Source organism: Desmodus rotundus, chromosome 3, assembly GCF_022682495.2.
Source record: "Desmodus rotundus isolate HL8 chromosome 3, HLdesRot8A.1, whole genome shotgun sequence".
Taxonomy (NCBI): domain Eukaryota; kingdom Metazoa; phylum Chordata; class Mammalia; order Chiroptera; family Phyllostomidae; genus Desmodus; species Desmodus rotundus.
In genome coordinates, this window is record NC_071389.1 from 33,909,675 (window position 1) to 33,926,068 (window position 16,394).

General features: G+C 35.2%; 1 protein-coding gene and 1 non-coding gene across 4 annotated transcripts in view; one reads left to right on the forward strand and one right to left on the reverse strand.

Moving 5' to 3' along the window:
- FAF1 (Fas associated factor 1) overlaps positions 1-16,394 on the reverse strand; it is a 423,880-nt gene that overhangs the window by 271,305 nt on the left and 136,181 nt on the right. For all 3 annotated transcript variants that reach the window (XM_024571040.4, XM_045204230.3, XM_024571039.4), the window contains one exon: positions 1,542-1,633. In XM_024571040.4, coding sequence (XP_024426808.1) covers positions 1,542-1,633 — 92 coding nt within the window. The remainder of the gene's footprint in view (positions 1-1,541; positions 1,634-16,394) is intronic.
- LOC112314674 (U6 spliceosomal RNA) lies at positions 13,041-13,147 on the forward strand. Its single transcript, XR_002975809.1, has one exon. It is a non-coding gene; the product is annotated as a U6 spliceosomal RNA (small nuclear RNA).

The following is a 16,394-nucleotide window of genomic DNA, read 5'->3' on the forward strand; positions in this document are numbered from 1 at the left end:
CCTTATCCATGGGTGACAGGTTTTAAGATGAGTGGATATCTAAAACTGCAGAATCCTATGTGTACTATGTTTTTTCCTACACATATACACCTATGGTAAGGTTTAATTTGTAAGTTAGGCATAGTAAGAAATTAAGCATAACTAGTAATAAAATGGAACAATTATAAAAATATACTGTAAAAACAGTTATATGAATGGGGTCTCTATCAAAAGATCTTACAGTACTCCACAGAAAAAGTCTGCTGACCCCTAATACAGCACAGCACTAACTTAGTACCGAAATCTATCTGGCCAACCCAAAATTCCTGTAAATGTCTTGAAATACTCAAAATCTCCATATATCAAGTGAACTCACATATAAGTATGTATAAGCACAACGTCTACCAGAAGCCATTGACAAAGAAAAAAAAATGAACCAAAAGTTGAAGATTCTAAGTTTACACCTGGATACTGAAATATCAAGTTAGTAACTTGTGTGAAAAAATGTATAATTGTTTTCACCTTAAACATCTAACAATTCAGAGTTAACTCATTTCTTTCAATTCCTTCCCTTTCTGTCAGGAAAAGAAGAAGGGTACAAAATATTTTATACTTAAGGCTGCTACTGGATCCCTGAGAATAGCAACTACTACCTTAAATGTGCAAAATTTTTTAAAATTCTTAAAATATATTCAATCCATGCCTCTGCCACTATCCAAATAAACAAAGAAATATCCCTACCATTTAAAATGACCAATATTAAATTTTTTATCTTTGTTCTATAATCAATACTTGGCACACATGTACACTCTACATATGACATCTTTCAGACCAGCAAGTAATTGTTCATTAAATTATTATTGCAGAGTACCTACTGACACCCTATGAGATTTGAGAAAAAGGTAAAAGCTTTCAAAAAAGAGTGTCAAACTCCTATAAAATAGTTAGAAATACAAAAAATGTGCTACATAGTGTTTTCATCTATATACTGAACTCCTTTATTTTATTTTATTATTTAATTTATTTTTATTTTTTTTAGAGAGGGGAAGAGAGGGAGAAAGAGAAGGAGAGAAACATCGATGTGTGGTTGCCTCTCACGCAGCCTCCACTGGGGACCTGGCCCATAGCCAGGCATGTGCCCTGACAGGGAATTGAACCAGAGACCCTTTGGTTCACAGCCCAGCACTGAATCCACTGAGCCACACCAGCCAGGGCCTGAACTCCTTTAGAACTGTTGGTTTATCATAAAAATGCGTTATCGTGAAAAATATTGTGTACTGATTTCTTAAACTAGGTTATTACCAAATCTACTCCTGTCATATGTAACAACATTAATAAAAACCAATTTGTATACATCATTTAGTTAACTGCATAACTTAATTTTATTTCTAGGCAATTTAAGAAACTCACACTATATGAGGCCAGGTGGGTACTTGAAATATTGGGGAACCACTTTGTAAAGTATATGATAACAATATTGCTGTGTACCTGAAACTACTACAGAATAATACCAAATGAGAACTGTAACTGAAAAATAAAAAAATAAAAGTAAAGAAACTCACACTGTCTTCCACATCTCCAGTCTTCCAGCCTTTCAACAGCATTTTAGACACAGGTATCTGGAGTTCATTCTCTAGAATCTGTTTAATTTCTCCTGTATAAATAAGAAGAGACCGAATATTACTAACAAAATAATGCAATCTGAGCTCCTTTCTTTCTTTCTACCCTTTGCGAGAACATGGATGGAACTAGAGAACATTATGCTAAGTGAAATAAGCCAGGCAGTGAGAGACAAATACCACGTGATTTCACCTATAAGTGGAACTTAATCAACAAAACAAACAAGCAAGCAAAACAGAACCAGAGCCATGGAAATAAAGAGCAAACTGACAGTAACCAGAGGGAAGTGGGGAGAGAGATAATGGGGGAAATAGGGGAAGGTCCATCAAGGAACATGTATAAAGGACACATGGACAAAGCTAAAGGGGGTTAGGTAGGCTCAAGGGGGGGAGGCCATGGTGGGGTGAAAATGGAGACAACTGTATTTGAACCACAATAAAAAAAAAAAGAGAGAAAGAAAAAAAAAGAAAAAGTAAAAATTCTATTATAGTCAAAGGTTAATTAAATTGAAAGTTTATTTTCTTATTAAAAAAAATTAAATTAAATTAAGTAAAATAGTAAACAACATTTGTTCATATCCCAGACTAGCATTCATATTAGACCTATGGTCAATGATATTTGTCTGACGAGTGAGTAACAAAAATTTCAATAGTCCAAACTTCAAATCTTGATCAAACAACATGTTCCCCTTTGAAGAACTAAGGCTTCAACATTAGTTAAAACAAAAGACTCCACAATTAATTAATTAGATAGTTACTCAATTACATAGCTTTTTTAAAAGAAATAGATATCAGTGCTTGGGGGTTTGAAGAGAAACAATCTATCTTAAACCAATCAATTGACAATACCTATATGTGCTCAGAATATGGCAGGAGTAGCAACGAAAGTATAAAACCTGAGTCACCATAGTATAGGGAAAGCAGATTTTGGAATGAAGATTTGGATTGAAGTCTCATCTTGAAGAAATCTAAAACCTGTCTGTTCTTAGTTTTTACATCTATAAAATGTGGAATAATTGTACCTATCTTCTCTAAGTCTGGGGTCAAAGGATGAAAGGAAATAACATCAACAAAAGTAGCTGAAAAAAATAGAGCCAATAGTCTAGAACACAACGTAAATTTTGTTAAAGATAAAAGCAACAGAATTTCAGAAAGAAAAAAAAAAGAAACATGTTTTTGGATCAAATAGAGAAGGCTCTGTGAGAGAGATGAGACTTAAACCCAACTTGAAGAAAAACTAAGTTTAAACCAAGCTTGAAGTACAACTGGATTATGAAGAAGAGATAAACCAAAGGCAAGGATATTTTATTTTGTAAAGACAAAAGACCGAAAGATATAAAGGCAAAAATAAACACATGCTGCTAATGAGAAACAGTGAGGAATCACCATTTGCCCAGTGCTCCACAAATCATTTTTCAGGAATCAAGTCTACTTATAAATCAACCAGCTAATTTCTGTTACTAAGTTTACTAAACAGGCCGTTGAATCAAAATGTACAAATATTTCATACATCTTTTATTAGGTTAGTGCCAATCTATAATATTAGGTTAAAACATAATTCAATTTAAATTATAATAAGTGATTGAATACTAAAAAAACTGATTGTTACATATTAAAAGAGAAAAAATAATTCCACGATGATAAATACAGTAATAGGAGAGAAAAAAGCTTATGTTACACAAGTTCTATGGAAACACAGCAGGTGCCTAAGTAAGCAATGCCACAATCAAACCCTTCATGGACTGAGAGACAGTTTTGCATGTTCTTAAAGAAATTCCTCTCTGGGCACTTGGGCTAGTGATTAAACATCATAAAAATAAGTATGGTTCAATATCTCAGAAACAAAATTTATCAACTTTAGTGTTCAAAAATGTCACTGCTGACAAAGGATTGTATTGTTTATAAAATGGTAGAAAGGTGAGCCATACATTTCATATCAAATACCTATAAATATATTGCCTTTTTGCTTGTGGCTAAGGTTGCTGTTTCTAGATCTGCACTTGTCTAGAATGGGGCTTATGCTCTTGCAAGTCTTCCCATTGCTTTCCTCTTAACACCTATGTTCACCTGATACCGCCCACTAAGACTCTGGGAGCACTCTTTAGCATCCATAGCCTAAAAGAAGTTTCTTAAAGGATAAACAAAAAAAAAGATTTTAAGTAAAAGTCCCAGTTACTCTTTGCAGTAAGTTTTGGTAACACATAAAACAAATAGTCTTTTGTTCCACAGGTAGAGAGAAATAGAAAACAAAACCAGAATCATGACAGCCACCTGAATTCCTCATATTTTAAAGTCTTCTCTATTGATCTCAATTTCTTCTTCTGTACAGTGGACATAACTATAGTACCAGCAATTCACTGGGTTGCTGTATTAAATGACATAAGGCACGGGAATATTTTGTATTACTGTGTGTTCAGTTCATACAAGGGACTCAAAAATTGTTGGGTATTGTGAGTTGTACGGATTAATGCATATTGATTAAGGTAATAGCACTGTACCTGGACAGTATAGGTTCTTAATAGACAGTAGTACTTGTTCCAAGGATATCCAAAATAATTTGGGGCAGTTAAGTGCTAGAATGCAGCAAGTTTCAAAGCCAGTATCCATACCCAGATCTTCCTGACTCCAGAGATCTTAACACAAGATAGCACATCTACTATGGTAGCCCCATATGTTACCTGGTAAACTGTGAAGATATGCTGATGTCATCAAGAATACTCCATTGAATTTGCAAGTTATTTATCTGGTATAGGATTAATATGCAAAAAATATAAAGAACTCAACAACTCAAAAGCAAAAACACTAAATAATCTAATTTTAAAATGGGCAAAGGACCTGCACAGACATTTCCCTAAATATATACAAACGGCTATCATCAATGAGACAAGAGATAACAAACGCTGAGAACGATGGGGAGAAAAGGGAATCCTTGGTACACTGTTGGTGGGATTGTAAACTGGCAAAGCCACTATGGAAAACACTATGGGGGATTCTCAAAAAAATAAAAATAGAACTACCATATGATCTAGCAATTCCACTTCTGGGAATATTATCTGAAGGAAACAAAAACACTAGGTCAAAGCACCCCCAGGCTCACAGCAGCATCACCTACAACAGCCAAAATAACCTAAGTGTCTACCAATGGATGAATAAGAAGTCGCATATAGTACGAATATATGTGCGTGCGTATACATACACACAATGGAATATTAAAAACGGAATGAAATGCCGCCATTTGCAACAATATGAATGGCCTTGAGGGCATTAAGCTAAATGAAAGAAGTAAACAGAGAAAGATATACTGTTTATCTCAATTAAAATGGAATCTTAAAAAAAATTCACAAAAAAATACATAAGATTTGTGGTAACCAGAGAAGGAAGTGGGGGGTAAAGAAATTGGATGAAGGTGGTCAAAAGGTACAAAGCTCTAGCTATAAGCTAAGTACTGGGGATGTACTGTATTACATGATGACTATAGTTCACACTGCTATGCAGTGTCTATGCAGTGTATTTAAAAGATGTTAAGAGTAAACCCTAAGAGTTCTCATCACAGGAAATAAAAAAAAAACCTTTTTTTTCCTTTTTGTGTCTCTATGTGATGTGTATCTCTATGTGATATTAGATGTTAACTAACCTGATTGTGGTAGTTTCACAGTACATGCAAGTCAAGTCATTACACTGTACACCTTAAACTTATACAGGGCTGTATAATATCTTGATAAAACTAGGAAAAAAATTTTTTTAAAAAGAACAGTATATCGAATCTAATAGCATACTTTTTAGAAAACCATTGAATATGATTTACATATAATAAAATTTGCTTATGAGTTTTGATATAAACACCATTGTAACCACCACCACAATCAAAATGAAAAACATTTCCTGTATCACAAATAGTTTGCTCATGCACTTTTGGAAAAAAGCCTACCCCCCACCCCAAGTTCTGATCTTCCTTCTCACTCACAAATTGTTTTGTCTGTTCTCTTTTACATCTGGGTTCTTTTGCTCTGCATGGTTTTAAGAGTCATCCACGTCATTCTGTATACCAATAAACAATTCCTTTTCATTGCTTAGCAGTACTCCATTAAAGCACGGTAGGCAGCTGAAATGGCTTCCAATGTTCCCCACCTCATGGTATTCATGACCTTGGCAATCCCCTCCCCCTTGAGCATGGCTGTACCAAGGTACTTTTAACAAAGAGATACAATAATGGTGATGAGGTGTCACTTCTGAGGATACAAAACACTGACTTCCATCTTACTAGACTGTGATTTCCATCTTGTTAGCATATCCTCTACTGCTCTCTTACTTGCTCATTCTGATGATGCCAACTGCCTTGCTGTGAACTGCTCTATGGAGAGACAAACATAACAAGGAACTAGGGGCGGCATCCAAGAGTGAGTGAGTAAATCAGGCTCCCAGTTAAACAGCCCACATGGTAATGGATCCTAGGCAATCACATCAGAGATCCCCAAAGTGGATCCTTCTTTAGTTGAGCCTTGAGACAATTTTAACTGCAGCCCATTAGAGACCAGCTAAGCCATGCCTAGATTCCTGACCTACATAAACTGTGGGTAACAAATATTTTCTTAAAAGCACTAAGTTTTAAGTAACTTGTTAGAAAGAATAACTAGTACGTATGGATATAGCACAATTTATCAATTTCACCAGCTGATGAACAACTAGATTGTTACTGTTTTTCCCTATTGTAAAGAAATAAAGCTGCGATTAACTTCATTGTATAAAACTTTTTGTAAATATTGCAATATATGTGATTTCTCTTGAGTAAATACCTAAGAATGGAATTGCTAGATTGTAAATGTATAACTTTATTAAAAAAAACTGCCAAACTTTCTTTGCTATGTTTATTATACTTTAATAAACTAATGTGTTGACACTGGATTATGGTACAATACCATCACTCTATATTATTATTATTATTGAAACAAATATACAGTAATTGAGAATTCATTCTTTTTTTTCCTTTTTTTAAAACTGTTGTTCAATTACAGTTGTCCCCAAACTTTTTCCCAAAGTGATGGCACCATGTTGCATTCCACCAAAGTTCCCGTTGCTCCATATCACCACCAAGAATCAGAATTTTCCTGTCCTTTAATTTTAGCCATTCCAGTGGGTATGAAGCAGTTTCTCATTGTGGTTTCAATTTGTATTCTCTGATGATTAATAACTAATGACACCGAGACTCTTTTCATGCACTTATTGGCTATCTGCATATCTTTTATAAATGCTGAATAGACATGTTATGAGTGGGCCTTGCATTTTTCTTGATCTTAGGAGGGAAGTATTTTTAGTCTTTAATTATAAAGTATCATATTAGTTGTATGTTCTTTGGCAGTTTGTTTTGTCAGGTTGACAAATTTTCTATTCTTACGTTGCTGCAAGTTTAATTTAAAAACAAAAAACAAAAAAAAAACATGATATGCCTGTCTTGTTCCTGATCTTAGGGGAAAAGCTTTTAGTTTTTGCCCATTGAGTACGATGTTGGCTGTAGGTTTCTTGTATGCAGCCTTTATTATGTTGAGGTATGTTCCCTCTGCTCCTACTTTGTTGAGTGTTTCTATCATAAATGGGTGCTGTACTTTATCAAATTAAAAAGCTTCTGCACCGCTAAAGAAAACATCAGCAAAATGAAAAGGGAACCAACAGTGTGGTAAAACATATTTGCCAATGATACCTCGGACAAGGGTTTGATCTCCAAAATATATAAAGTACTCATATGACTCCACACCAGAAAGACAAACAATCCAATTAAAAAATGGGCAAAGGACCTTGAAAGACACTTCTCCAAGGAGGACATACAGAGGTCCCACAGACACATGAAAGAACGCTCAACATCACTAGCCATCAGAGAGATGCAAATTAAAACCACAATGAGATATCACCTCACACCAATCAGAATGGCCATCATAAATAAATCAACACACAAGTGTTGGAAAGGATGTGGGAAAAAGGGAACCCTAGTACACTGTTGGTAGGAATGCAGACTGGTGCAGCCACTGTGGAAAACAGTACAGAATTTTCTCAAAAAACTAAAGATGGAACTGCCTTTTGATCCAATGATCCCACTGCTGCGACTATACCCTAAAGAATCCTGAAACACCAATTCAAAAGAACCTATGCACCCCAATGTTCATAGCAGCATTATTTACAATAGCCAAGTGCTAGAAACAACTTAAGTGCCCATCAGTAAATGAGTGGATCAAAAAAATCTGGTACATTTATACAATGGAATACTACACCACAGAAAGAAAGAAGGAAATTCCACTCTTCGCAACAGCATGGATGGAACTGGAAAGCATTATGCTAAGTGAAATAAGACTGGCAGCAAAACACAAATACCACATGATCTCACCTATAAATAGGACCTAATGAATGAAACACACAAATGAGAAAAAGAGACATGGAATAAGGAACAAACTGACAGTGACCAGAGGGGAGGGGGGAGAGGGATAACAGGAAAGAAGGGGAAGGGTCTAGTCAAGGAACATGTATAAAAGACCCATGGTAATGGACAATAGGATGGGAATTGATTGAGGGAGCAGGTGGTGGGTGGGGCAGGGGAGAGCAATGGGGGAAATATTGGGACAACCGTAATTGAACAATAAAGATATGATGTTAAATATTGTGCAGAGCCTTTTCCTCCACCTACTGAAATGATCAGAGAAATTTTTTCATTTGTTGTATTAATATGGTGAATTACAATAATTAATTTCAAGCTGTTAAACAAGTCTTGCATTCTTGGATAACGCCCACTTGACCATGAGGTTACAATATACATAGGTAAGTATTTTATTGTATTTTACTAAATACACTTTGCAAATATTTTTTAGAAATTTCTGCCTCTATGGTTATAAGAAATACCGATCTGTACTTTTCTTTACCTATAATGTCTTTGTCTGCTTTTGGTATTACAGGTAAGGCATTACCTGTAATGTCTTTGTCTGGTTTGGGTATGCTGGTTTCATAAAATGAATTAGGAAATATTTCACATTTCTCTACTTGTTAATGATTGCTAACATCTCTTGCTTAAATATTATATAGACTTTACCTGTGAAGTCATCTGGGCTCGGCTTTTCTTATGAGGAGGTTCTGACTGTCAATTCAGTTTATATATTAGATATAGAATTTACTCAGATTTTTAATTGTTTCTTCTGTCTGCTGTGATAACTTGTAACTTTAAGATAATTTTCCCAGCTTTTGAAAATTTCATGTAACTTAAATTTACTGGCATAAATGTGGTCTTAATGTTGCCTTATAATCTACTTAATGTCTGTAGATATCATTCATCTTTAATATGATTAACTGTTTTGTTTTTTGTTCTTATTCACACTAGCAAGAGAATTATCAATTTCATTAATATTCCCAAAAAGAGCTTTAGATTTTGTTGATTTTCTGCTTTACTGCTTTCTGTGTGTGTGTGTAATTTTTTTCTTCCTGTACTTTGATTTTTAAAAAAAAATTTTAACAACAGCTCTATTAAGTATGATTAATATAAAAATAAACTGCATATATTAAAAATCCACAATTTGATAAGTTTTGACAAATATATTCAAACAGTGAAACTGCCATCATAATTAAAATTGTAAACTTACCCATCACCCTCCCCCCCATATTTTCTTATGCCCTTTGGTGATTCTTCCACCTTACCCCTACCTGGCCCCTAGGGAACCATTGATTTCATTTCTGTGACTATGGATTACATTAAATTATCTAGGATTTTACATAAATGGAATTGCAGAATATATATTTAAAATCGGACTTCTTTCCACATTGTTGGATGTAACAATAGTCCATTTTTTTTATTACTGAGTAGTGTTCTATTGTATGATTATACAACAGTTTGTTTATCCATCCACAGATTTATACATATTTGGTGTTTTATACAGTTTGAGGATATTACAAGTAAGTTAATATGGACAATAATGTGCATGTTTTTGATAAACATATGCTTTTATTTATCTTGGATAAATACCAAGGAGAGAAATGCAGAAGAATGTATTTGTAGCTTTGTAGGAAAGGGCTGAACTCTTTTCTGAAGTGGTTTTATTGTGTTGTGTTCAAGTTCAGTACAGTAATCTTTTCTTCTCCACTGCCTCATCTTCTGTTGATCTCATCTGGCATGTTCATCTTAGACATCAATGGTCTTCATCTTTAGACATTTGATTTGAGATATTTTTACATTTTAATGACTTATGATTTTAAATCTTTCCTCTCTGTGTGTGAGCAAAAACGATACAGTTATATCAATTGTTTTAATGTCCTTATCTGCTGATTCCAACATCTCTGTCAGTTCTGGATTGTTTTTGATTGACCTTATTATAGGCCAGGTTTTTTCCACATCTTTGTGTGCTTGGTAATTTGTTATTTGATACCAGACATTGTGGCTTTTACCTTGATGGGTGCTGAATATTTTTTTTATTCCTACAGATATTCTTGAGCTTTGTCCTGGGATGCAGTTATATTGCTTGGAAACAGCTCAATGTTTTCGGGTCTTTGCTTGTAAGATGTTAGTTGATACCGTCTGAGCACTATTTAATCTAGGGCTAATTATTCACCAATACTGAGACAAGAGGCATCTGAGTATGCTATCCAAAGCTTCATGAATTACAAGTTTTTTCCCATCTAGATGGTGGGCACAGACTCTATTCCAGACCTTGTTCCTTCTAAGCCTTTTGAGTGGCTTTTTTAGTTGTTTTAGAAGTGAAGGTAAATCCAGTTTCTGTAAAGGGTGGGGGGTCTTTTCCTACTTCTTAGGTGTAAGCATTTTAGAACCTTCTTTTGTAATTAAGCTCTGAAACATAAATTTCTTTCTCAGTATCACTTTGTCAGCATCAAACAAATGTTGATATGCTTGCTATGTTTCCACCATAATTTGAGTCAAAATAATTTCTAATTTCCTCTGTGATTTTTTTCTTTGACCTATGGTCTATTTAAAAATACATTACTTGTATTTCAAACATATTAGAATTTTCTATTTTAATTCCATTGTTGTCAGAGAACACATCACACATAATTTTAAAACATTTTGTGACTTGTTTTATGTCCAGGCATATTTTCTACCTTAATGAGTATAGCAACTATAAATGAAAAGAATATGTATTTTGCTGTAGTTATAAAAAACATTTTATAAATTTCGAGTCAGTCAAACTGGTTGGTATATTGTTCATATTTTCTACATGCTGTTCTGAACATTAATGAGACAGGACAGTTGTAACTTCCAATTACAATTATGATGTGTCCATTTCTCATTTCAGTTCTGTCAGTTTTTGCTTCACATACTTTCAAACTGTTATTAGATATGTACACATTTAGGATACTGTATCTTTGTGATGAATGAATATTTTCAGGACTTCCAAGCAAGATGGAGGTGTAAGTAGATACACTTTGCCTCCTCACACACCAAAAGAAGGGCAACAACAAATTTAAAAACAAACAAACAAAAAACAGAATTGCCACAAAATCAAACTGTATGGAAGTCCAACAACCAAGGAGTTAAAGAAAAAACATTTGCCCAGACTGACAGGAGGGGCGGAGATGGGCAGCTGGGCAGAGAGGACTCATGGCAAGGCGGCAGCTGGTGGAGCGCAGTCCCACATTTGTGTGCAGGTAAGCCAGGAGAACAACCGAGGGGTGAGACTGACCACACAACCCAGGTTTCCAGCGCGGGGAAATAAAGCTTCAAAATCTCTGGTTGTAAAATCCTGTGGGTGTTGCGATGGCAGGAGAAACTCCCAGCCTCACAGGAGAGTTCATTGGACCAATGGGGTCCTAGAATGTACACAAACCCATCCACCAGGGAATCAACATCAGAAGGGCCCAATTTGCTTGTGGGTAGCAGAGGAAGTGACTGAAAGCTGGCCCAAGAGCTGAGTGAGCAGCACTGTTCCCTCTCTGACCCCTCTCCTCTCCCACATACAGCACCGCAACACAGGGACATGGGTTGCCCCGCCCTGGCGAACACCAAAGGCTCTACCCCTTACTATGTAACAGGCGAGCCGAGACAAAAAAAAATACAGCCCAAATGAAAGAACAGATCAACACTCTAGAAAATATACAACTAAGGGATGAGGAGATAGCCAACCTATCAGATGCACAGTTCAAAACACTGGTAATCAGGATACTCACAGAAATGGCCGAGTATGGTCACAAAACAGAGGAAAAAGTGAAGACTACACAAAGTGAAATAAAGGAAAATGTACAGGGAACCAACAGTGAAGGTAAGGAAACCAGGACTCAAATCAACAGTTTGGAGCAGAAGGAAGAAATAAACATTCAACTAGAACAGAATGAAGAAACAAAAATTCAAAAAAATGAGGAGAGGCTTAGGAACCTTCAGGACAACTTTAAATGTTCCAACATCTGAATCACAGGGGTGCCAGAAGGAAAAGAGGAAGAGCCAAGAAATTGAACACTTGTTTGAAAACATGATGAAGGAGAACTTCCCCAATCTGACAAAGGAAATAGACTTCTAGGAAGTCCAGGAAGCTCAGAGAGTCTCAAAGAGGTTGGACCCAAGGAAGCACACACCAAGGTACCTCATAATTACATTACCCAAGACTAAATATAAGGAGAGACTCTTAAAAGCAGCAAGAGAAAAGGACACAGTTACCTACAAAGGGGTTCCCATAAGACTATCAGCTGATTTCTCAAAAGAAACCTTGCAGGCAAGAAGGGGCTGGAAAGAAGTATTCAAGGTCATGAAAGGCAAGGACCTACATCCAAGATTACTCTATCCAGCAAAGCTATCATTTAGAATGGAAGGGAAGATAAAGTGCTTCTCAGATAAAGTCAAGTTAAAGGAGTTCCTCATCACCAAGCCCTTATTACATGAAATGTTAAAGGGACTTATCTAAGAAAAAGAAGATCAAAAATAAAAACAGTAAAATGACAACAAATACAACTATCAACAACCGAACTTAAAAAAACAAAAGTGAACTAAGCAAACAACTAGAACAGGAACAGATTCACAGAAATAGAGATCACATGGAGGGTTATCAGTGGGGAGGGAAGTGGGGAGGGGGGAAAAGTACAGGGAATAAGAAGTATAACTGGTAGGTACAAAATAGACAGGGGGAAGTTAATAATAGTATAAGAAATGGAGAAGCCAAAGAAATTATATGTACAAATCATGGACATGAAGTAAGATGGGGAAAAGATGGTGGGAAGGGGTACAGGGTGGAGGGGAATTAAGGAGAAATATGGGACAACTGTAATAGTATAATCAATAAAATATATATATATATTTTAAAAAGAATAGTATAAGAAATGGAAAAGCCAAAGAACTTATATGTACAACCCATGGACATGAACTAAGGGAGAGGAATGCTAGTGGGAAGGGGGGCACCAGGCAGAGGGGGTCAAAGGGTAACAACTGTAATAACGTAATCAGTAAAATATACTTAAAAAACCAAAAAACATTTCGTGCTCACTTTGGCAGCACAGACACTAAAATTGGAACGATACACAGAAGATTAGCATGGTCCCCGCGCAAGGATGACGCTCAAATTTGTGACGCATTCCATATTTTTACATGGCAGCAAAAAAAAAAAGAAAACATTTTAATCATCATAAAATGTCTCTACTTAGCCCACATATTATTCCCTGTCCAGAAGTCTACTTTATCTAATATTGATATAATCCAGTAACAATGTACTAACATAACATTTATGTTGATTAGTTTTCTAATATACATTTCAATCTTACGCTTTATATTTAAATTGGACTTCTTGTAAATATATAATTTTCCTTTTTTATCTAGTCTCACAATCTCTACCTTCTAACAAGAATGTGAGATTATTTACATTTATTTTTTTAAATAACTTTTTACTTTTCAATTACAGTTGATATACAAGATTATCTAAGTTTCGGGTGTACAACACAGAGGTCAGACCTTTATATAACTTACAGAGTGGTCCCCTCAGTAAGTCTAGTACCCTACCTGACACCACACATTGTTATTACAATATATTGACTGTATTCCCCATGCTGTCCTTTACATCTCCATGACTGTTTCTAAAACTGGCAATTTGCACATCTTAATTCCTTCCTTTTTATCATCCATCCCTCCCAACCTCTCACCCACCTAGCAACCACCAAAATGTTCTCTGTACCTATGCACTTGTTTCTATTTTGTTTGTTCATTTATTTTTGTTTTTAAGTGAAATAATACAGCATTTGTCTTTCTCTGACTCATTTCACTTAGCATAATACCCTCTAGGTCCAGCCATGTTGTTGTAAATGGAAAGATCCATTCTTTTTTATGGCTGAGTAACATTCCATTGCATGTATGTACCACCTCTTCTTTATCCATTTGTCCATCAATAAACACTTAAGTTGTTTCCATATCTTAGCCACTGTCAACAATGCTTCAGTGAACATATAGATGTATATGTCCTTTCAATTAATGTTGTGAGTTTCTTTGGGTAAATATCCAGAAGCCGAACTGCTGACCAATTCCACTTTGTCTCTTTGTCTCCTCTTTGTCTCTTATTATATAGACTCTGTTTTAAAGTCTATTTTGTCTGGTATAAGTATTGCTTCGTTTTTGTTTCCATTCTCATGAAACATCTTTTCCCATTCCTCCACTTTGGGTCTGTGTGTGTCTTTTGATCTGAAGTGGGTCTCTTGTAGGTAGCATATGTATGGGTCTTGTTTTGTTATTGATTCATCCATCCTATCTTTTGATTGGAGTATTTAATCCATTTACATTTGTGTGTGATGAAATGAACAATACCCGTAAAGAATTTCTGCTTCATACTGAAATACAGTGGTAGTCTTGAGGAAAAGCATTCGTTTGCACTATGAGATGAACTGGTCTTTTCACAGAGCACAATTTTTACTTGAACAAATGACTACACACTATATTACTCAGACTTGGTATTTTCTCAAACACAACCAAAGCCTGTCAATCCAAAGAAAACAACTGACATTTTTTTTCAATAATAGGATGGGTCTTCAAACTAAAATCCAAATTTTTAAAAATTTGTATATGCCACTATGAGCCTGATAGCGTCCCAAAACTTACAATATTTTTCTATGAGGTCAGTGATGATATTAACAAATGTGATTTATCGATATTATAAAATGTAACATGGCAAGATTTGGTTGATCTTTATAACAAAGTGAACCAAAAGTTTCCAAATGACAATTTCAAGATATTACAAAATCATGCACTTAAAGTAAAGGTATTCCACAGGATTTTAAAGTAACAGAATGCTAAATTTTCATTGATCTGGTTTCAGATTTCACATTGTTACTAACCTTTAACAACCCACCACTAGCCAAGTTTTGGTTCAGTATCAAACAAGAATATCAAATAAAACTATAAGAATATTATCTGAAAAGGATATTAAAATACTCCTCCCTTCTACAATTATATATGTTTGTAGCCATATTTTCTTAAAATATTTCAACAGAAGTAACACATTACAACAGAAAAAATGGAGAAGCAAATATAACAATCCAACAGTCTTCGACATAGAAATTGAAGAGTTTGCAAAAATGTCAAAAAAAAAAGCCCTTTTTCTCAGTATTTTTTTATTTTGGAAAACTAATCAGTGCCCTGGCTGAGTGGCTCAATTGGTTTCGGCATCGTCCCGTACACCAGAGGGTTGCAGCTTTGATTCCCAGTCAGGGCACATACCTAGGTTGCGGGTTCAATTCCCAGTTGGGGCGCATGCAGGAGGCAGCTGATCGATGTTTCTCACATCGATGTCTGTCTCTCTGTCTCTGTCTCTAAAACATCAATAAATAAAAATGTTTAAAAAACTATCTTTCACTAAGAATCTTATTCATGTTAACATGTATGGGTTCATTAATGTTATCTATTAATACATACCTACATTTCCCAGTTTTAGTTACTAATATGAAAAATATTTCTCTGGAGTCTCTAATAATTCAATAGAATCTCTTTCCTCTGAGTAAAGAAATTTAATAGTTTCCTATCCATACCTATGAGCTCAAGAAATTGTTTAGCTTACCCTATGATGTACGGAGTACTATGCAGTCAAAGATTAGAAGGGAGCACAAACCAGATTTCTGGAGTTGTTCCTCTATGTAGCTCTCTTTTCTCTCTTTCTCCACCCTATACAGTCCAGTCATTTCAGCTTCATGGATCTCCTACTACTTTTTTCTCAACTCAGCAAAACTGTCAGGCTCTGCTTGGGTCCCCTATCCCTGAAGGGTGGTCTAGAAATTCCCTCCAGGCATAAATTAGAGGAGACTACAGCGCTTACCTTGTCTGTTTCCCTTCCTCAAATATCACAGGCCTCCCATGCTGCCTGTTGTCCAATACCTAAACACAACTGTTTCAGATAGTTGGCCCAGTTTTCTACGTCCTTATACAGGTAGTATGCCAGTTACTCCTTTGAGGGCAGAAACAATTTTTTTTAATTTTTTATTTCTCATACAAAGTTATTACAGAAATCCCAATTTTTTCCTAGTTTTAACAGTTCAGAAAAGCTAAGCAATGATGTAGCTCATAAAAGCATATTACACCATTATCAGGCATATTACTTTTATTTTTACATGGTAATACTTACCTTTAACATTAGAAATTATGATGTTTAAATTCACATGGTTTTATATCCCCATGAACTATAAATTACTACGCCTAACAATTTATTTGGTAGTTTTATATCAATATTTCAAATATTGCTGATTATACAATAAATGTCTTTGCTTTTTTGTTTTTAACAGGAACTTTCTAGTTTTTAGTGACAAGAAACTTTAAATGGAGGGAGGAAGTGAGGGAGGAAGGGAAGGAAGGGAGGGAGG